General features: G+C 45.0%; 1 protein-coding gene across 1 annotated transcript in view; it reads right to left on the bottom strand.

Annotated features, from left to right (window-relative positions):
* Positions 1 to 6,997, bottom strand: part of Vwa3a (von Willebrand factor A domain containing 3A) — a 65,807-nt gene that overhangs the window by 49,384 nt on the left and 9,426 nt on the right. The window contains exon 3 of the mRNA XM_029479335.1: positions 3,460 to 3,583. Within this exon, the coding sequence (XP_029335195.1) occupies positions 3,460 to 3,583 (124 nt within the window). The remainder of the gene's footprint in view (positions 1 to 3,459; positions 3,584 to 6,997) is intronic.

Genomic DNA, 6,997 nt, shown 5'->3' with positions numbered 1-6,997 from the left:
AGGCCAGCCTGGTCTACAAAGTGAGCTCCAGGACAGCCAGAGCTATAAAGAGAAACCCTGTCTCGAAAAACCAAAAAAAAAAAAAAAAAAGAAGCTGCACGAGTGTGTAAAGCAGGGTCAGGCAAGAGCCTCTTGTGTAATGCCTGCTGCTGACTGTGTGCTATGGAAGGGCCTTGAATATAGATGGAGTTGGACCATTTACTTCACTTAACCTCAGGTAAAAAAAGGCTGAGAAGTGGTTGTCTACTGAGGGTTTGGAATCCAGCTCAGGACCACTGTGAGACACATAGACACACAGACACAGATACACACACATGTACACACACACTCAGATATAGGTACATCACATACACACACATACCACACACACACTATACACAGATACAGATACACACACACCACAGAGAGATGGACATACACACATACCACATACAATACTCAGATACAGCTACACCATACACACTCTACACACAGATATAGATACACACATATATACACTCCACACACAGATACAGATAGATACACACACACACACTGTACACACACACACACACTGTACACACACACATACACACACTGTACACACACACTGTACACACACACACACACACACACTGTAGCATCTGATGACTATGGAAATGGCCTGTCAAGCTTACCCTTGACACCCTTGGTGGCCCATCGTTGGACTTGGGTATATCAGGGTTTTCACTGTTGTGGGCAAGTAGGCTGACTGAAGGCACAAAGCTGTCTACTGCAGTGGGATGAGCCACTCTGCAGAGGACAGACGACACAGGATGGAAAGGCCGGAGGAGTGCACACGCAGGGCCTGTCTGTGCCTCAGCTTTCTTGCAGGCACTTCTCTCTCCTTAACCGTGTGAGGGGCAGGTGACAACGCTAGGACATGACCTGCAGCACCTACAGTTCTCAACAATGCTTTTGTTTTTCCCTCAATTTGGTTATAAGAGAGATGTCACAAAACAAAGGCCATGAAAACAAAGGCTGCTAGGGCTCCTGCACTGGTGTTGCTCACCTCACATTCCTTGCCCAGGACCAGGTTTCAGGAAGACTATGTGTCAGGATATGTGAACTGTCTGGTTTCAGGAAGAAATTAGCACTCGCTCAGGATATGTGAACACACACTCCTAATTACTGCAAACACTAACACAGTGCCTAGGCTATGCCGAGCACTTTCCATATAGTAGTTCTGTAACCCCATGAGACCGACACTTTACTGCCGAGGAAGCTGAGGATTACGTGATTTGGCCAAGATCGCACAGCTAATGGACCGCGATGGAGCTGGGACTCATCGAAAAAGCTCTATCAAGTCAAGCTTGTAACCAAACATTACACTGATTTTCTGAATGAGCACGGACCGTAGTTCTCAGCACAAGAGACTATCTCATTAAATGACTTAATGCTGTGACTACCTGTCCTGCCTTTGAGAGGCTTGCTGCCAGGAACCAGTCTTTTTTTTTTTTTTTTTTTTTTTTTTTTTGGTTTTTCGAAAGAGGGTTTCTCTGTGTAGCCCTGGCTGTCCAGACACCAGTCTTAACCACCCGCTTCAGGAAACAAGGCTCTGCATCCCATGGCCACTAGGTGGCGCTGCCCTCTTCCAGGATACCGTGTGCAGGACACTGATCACGCACCCTTTTTCCATTTTGCACTTGAAATGGTGTGTCATGTTTCAGCCTGTGGCTTTTGCCCTGCAGATATCTGAGAGAGTCCATTTTACACACATCACCTTTGACACTGAGGGCCCTCCTGATCTTCTGCAAAAGTGGACATTTAAAATTTTTAAGTTATGTATGTGCATATATACACACACACACACACACATATATATACATATATATGTATAACGTATATATGTGTATATATACAAATATACATACATATATAAATTTTATTAAGAGGTTTTCATACAGTATAAAATATATATTATATGTGTATAATATTATATATATTATATGGAAATTATATATGTGTTGTAGATATACACACACATATACACATATACTTTTCTAGACAGGGCTTTTTTGTGTAGCCCTGGCTGTCCTGGAACTCACTATGTAGACCAAGATGGCCTTGAACTCACACAGCTCTACCTGCCTCTTACTCCTGAGTGCTGGCATTAAAGGCATGTACCAATATGTCCAGCCCATACAATATATTTTTATCATGTTTTTCTCCAACTCCTCCCAGACCTTATGCTCTTTTTTTCTCTCCCCTGAAATACTCCTAGAGAAAACTGATCTTCTTTCTGCTTGTGGGGACCAACAGTGAGTAGCTTCTTCGTTGGGGTGGGGGCCCTGGGTCTGTAAAGCAGACACTTTACATGGATAACCCTGACTGCTTGGCGCAGGGCAGTCAGAACCCTTTTACTGCTCTGGGAGGAGAAGCACGAGGCTTGTCTATAACTGATAAAGCTTGGTCAGGCCCTTCCCACACCTGCGAAGCCGGCTGGTCTGAGATGCAATCAGATGAACAAAGACCCGAGTCACTGGACATCACTGGACGTCACTGGACATCACTGGGCGTCACTGGGCATCATTGGACACCACTGGCAGATGACCCCACTGAATGCCTTCTTCTATCTGTATTTCCTCTTTATTTTTTATTTTTTATTTTTAGACAGGGTCTTATGTGTCCCAGGCTGGCCTCACAGTAGCAGAGAGCTGAGGCTGGCCTTGAACTCCTGATTCTCTTGCCTCTACCTCCAGAATGCTGAGATTACTAGGTCTGTGCCTCCATGCCTGGCTTCCTTGTTTCAATCTAATTAAATCTGCTCTCCCATAAATGCCTAAACTTGAGAGAAGGAAAAGATGATTGGTTTTCTGGCTGTTTCATTGATGGTGTTATAAGGCTGGATATCCTTTGACTGATATGGAATTTATATTATGGTGTAGGTCTCTGGTGGGTGGTGGCCAGCTACCTTCCACTTACAACTTGTAGGGATGATAGCTTCCATGGTAGAGAGAATTCAAGAGTTGTCCATGATCTTAGGTAGAGGGTCATTTGTACATGGAGTGAATCTGAAACCACAGTGTGGGTTTTTTTTTTTTTTTTCCTTTTATTTTAAAAGTTAAGCCTTCTGCCCTGGCCCTCCTGTTCCCATAACACTTCCTAAAGTCGACTTCTGGACATAGGTTTTAGGGACTTGTATAAGAAAAATCTCAGGAAAGGGAGCTTTAGAATCAAATCTTTATACTCCAGGCTTTGATAATGAAACCAGGAGCCTCATATGATCCTAAAGGGGTAATGATGCTCCCAGAGGCTGAAGGATTAACTGTATAACCAAGACAGAAACTCCTCGTTCATTTCTAAATCTAGGGGGCTACAGAGGGGAGCTTGATCCTATTCCCAGTGCTGGGTCCTATAGAAGAAAGAGTTCAGCACATTCCCCGTTCCCTGCTATGGTTTGTAAGCGTCCCTGGTGAACTAAAGCGATGTGGTTGTTACCAGTAAGTCCTGGGTCTGGTTAACATGTGTAACCAGCAATCCATCCTGTGAGGTTTGGGCGAGGTCATTCATAGTCTTCTGGTTCACTTGCTTCTGCGGATCTCTGTCAGTGTTTCTGTCCATGCTACAAAACAAAGTGATTTGTTCAGTGCCCAGCCCATGTCGCCTCTCCACCATGAGTGTCTCTCTTTTCCCCTCTCCTCTCCTCCCCCTCCCCTTTGGGCTCCTAATGGGAATCAGAAACCTTTTTTTAGTTCTGTGTGGAAACAGAAAGGATTCCTACAGAGTTCTGATAAAATGGCGGTTTGTGAGATGTTTTTTTTTTTTTTTTTTTCTCTTACAGTTTAGGTAGATCTCAAAAGCCCCACTCTGTGTAAGATGTTGCAACGACCATTTATCAGCTCCCTCTTCAAGGCTCACCACCCTCAATTCTCGTGAGCAAGTTCTTACTGCTATTTTCATTTGGGAAGCCAGATTTAGCAGGGATTTTCCAGAAATGAATCACCCTGACCGTGGGAAGATATGGCTCCTTTGAGTTGTCATCATGAAACCGCCTAAACCTTCCTCTCCTGACCGGTGCAAGAACATAAATGCGATGGACAGACAGCAGACAGCAGTTCTCCAGGTTGGTTCAGCTCAGCTTGAGTGCACTGGACAGTCACCAGGCGCCTGCTGCTGTAAGGCTCCGTGCTCCACAAGGGTGAGGCAGCCAACGAGAACAGCAAGCACTCCTTTGGCACTTTTCTTCTAAGACAGGGCCTCTATGTAGCCCTGACTATTCTAGAATGTGCTATAGAGCAGGCTGGCCTCAAAAAAAAAAAAAAAATCACAGATCTACCTCTGTTTCCTGAATGCTGGGATTAAAGCTGCCATGGCCAGCTAGTCTTGGTACCTTCTGGTATGTGGGTAAGCAGTTCTGTTGTGGGGCTGCCATGTGCTCTGTAGGGTGCTCAACAGCATTTCTGTCCTCTATCAGTCAGTTGACAATCCCAAGTGCCCTAGGCATGCCCCTTGGTGGTTACAATTGTCCCCAGTTGTAAGGGGAACTTAGCCGAGCCACAATGCTAGCACATGCACCAGGCCAGCCTGCACTGCTGACACTTCTCTGAGCCAACCTAGAATCGGCCAACATGGCAGAGACTGCTGATGCTGGATCAGGTGATGGAGTGAGCCAATGAGAAAGAGACACCACCAGATCTGGCTACTTGAAAGCCAATGAGGTTCAGGGAAAGGTTATAAAAGTTTGCCTAGTTCCTGCAATAAATGAGTCTGCCTTTGCCACTTGCTTGACTCCGGAAGTCTGTATTGTTTACTCTGTGCCTTCTTATCCCCACCCCAAGGGTCTTGGTCAGGGTTGCAAGCAACACCCAGTTGGGAGTCACTGAGATGGATTCTAGTCATTAAAAGTAAAGATTTATTTTTATTTTGTGTGTATGAGTGTTTTGCTTGCATATATGCAGTGAATTGCATGCATGCCTGGTGCCCACTGAGGCCTGGATCCCTGGAACTAGCATCCTGGATGACTGTAGGCTGTCACATGGGTGCTGGAAGCTGAACCCAGGTTCTCTGCAAGACCAATAAGCATTCCTGATCTTTGAGCCATCTCTCCAGCCCCAGAGAGTCTATTCTTTTTTTTTCCCTTTTTCTTTTGGTTTTTTGAGATAGGGTTTCTCTGTATAGCCCTGGCTGTCCTGGAATTCTCTCTGTAGACCAGGCTGGCCTCTGCCTCCCGAGTGCTGGGATTAAAGGCGTATGCTACCACTGCCCAGCATGACCTTCTATTCTTGATGAGGAAAGTTATATTAAAAAAAATCAGTAGTGGGCTGATGGGATAGCCTAGTGGGTCAGGGTACTTGCCATCATGTCTGACAACCTGAGACTGATTTCCAGAACCTACTTTGGAGGAAATAACAGACTCCTAAAAGCTGTCCTCTGACCTCCACATGCACGTGCATTTGTATATATAATGCATGTGTATGCACACACACAAATATTAGAAAATAGTTACAGGGAGGGAGGTCAGTAAAGAAGGGGGAGGAGGGACACACCACACCAGGCTCCTAACACTGTTTGATAAAGTCTCAAAGAACTACAAGAACCATAGACTAACAAAACCCCTGTACTAGGTGTGAGAAACCTCCTACTGAGTGGTGGTTACGGTAGTCCAAGTTACTCCACAAACGATACAGACCATTGACACGGCCCTTGGCTGCCTTTCAGGGGTTGAGGGGGAGCCTTTAGTACTAAAGACACAACAGACTTAGGACACAGGACTCAAATGATTCAAGCCTCATCTGACCTGAAAGCCTCTTTCCAACAACCTAGCTTCCATGTTTCCAAAAATACTACGCAAGCTGCCATGGGAGGGAAGCAATTAAACACTCCTACTCAGTTACACTTTGAACTGTGACAATGACCAGCATGGAAATATATCCATAACAGTACAATAAATAGCACTCACGTGTCAGTGACAACCAATAGCTGTCTAATTGGACTAATGGCCCGCTCAACAAGAGGGATTATCAGGCCTGGTACTGGAAACCTAGCTAGCTTGCCGGGGCTAGTGAGGTAGTGGATCTTAAAAAAGAATATACTACTCCCATATATACTAGCAATATCCTTTACTAGACCAGTATAATTCCTTACTATGTTCTAAATCTTATCCTTATACCCACAGATAACTGTAGCTACTATCCTTGTCAAAGAAGCTTGCCTTTACAGCAGGTGGAGATCACCACAGAAAACAACAACTGGATACAGTGGGGAGAAGAACTAACCATGGGGCTCCCAGCCCCAGTGGTTACATCTCCACCACAGCTCCCTGAATATTGTGGAAGAGGTGGTGGAAAGATTATAAGAGCTAAAATATCAGGAAGTCTGCCGTGAAAGTCTCTCCTAAAAATGGCTGCAGAAACAAGAGCAGAACAATCGCCGGGGCAATGGACATTTAACTCGGAGGAGGGAGAATTCTCAGAGGAACTACTCCTAAAGAACTATAGGCAACTAATGAGTCCCTGAAGACCGAGAATTAGCCTCTCCCAGGAATGAGCCTCCTTACTGGCTGGCCAATGTATGAGTTAGCCCTGAAACCACAACAAAAACAAACATAGCCAGTTGTAGTTATGTATTTGTATGTGTGCATGTGCACGTGCGTGCATGCACACATATCAATAATAATAAAAAGAAAAAGAGGGTATCAATTTAATTGGGGCATGGGAAGGGTTGGAGGGATGGTAGCTGGGAGGGGCCAGAGGGACAAAAGGGGAGGGGAAAGTGATATAATTCTATTTCCATTAAAATATATTTTAAAAAAAATCAATAGTTACAAACTAGCAAATGCTACAAACAGCAAGCCATCAAGAATAAGATTATATTTGAATAGGAGAGGAGTCTAGAGGGGTGTCTTTTGAACTCAAACCTTCTTGAAGCATGACAAGGAAGCCATGTTAAGATTGTGGAGAGCGCTCTTCCGGTCAGAAAAGCACCGGGGCAGCTGGGGCGCAGGGTCTGCTGACACTCGCCAGCTACCCACAACACC

Source organism: Mus caroli, chromosome 7 (genome assembly GCF_900094665.2).
Source record: "Mus caroli chromosome 7, CAROLI_EIJ_v1.1, whole genome shotgun sequence".
Classification (NCBI taxonomy): Eukaryota; Metazoa; Chordata; class Mammalia; order Rodentia; family Muridae; genus Mus; species Mus caroli.
The sequence above is the reverse complement of the archived record's forward strand: the minus strand, read 5'-3'. Positions and strand labels throughout refer to the sequence as shown.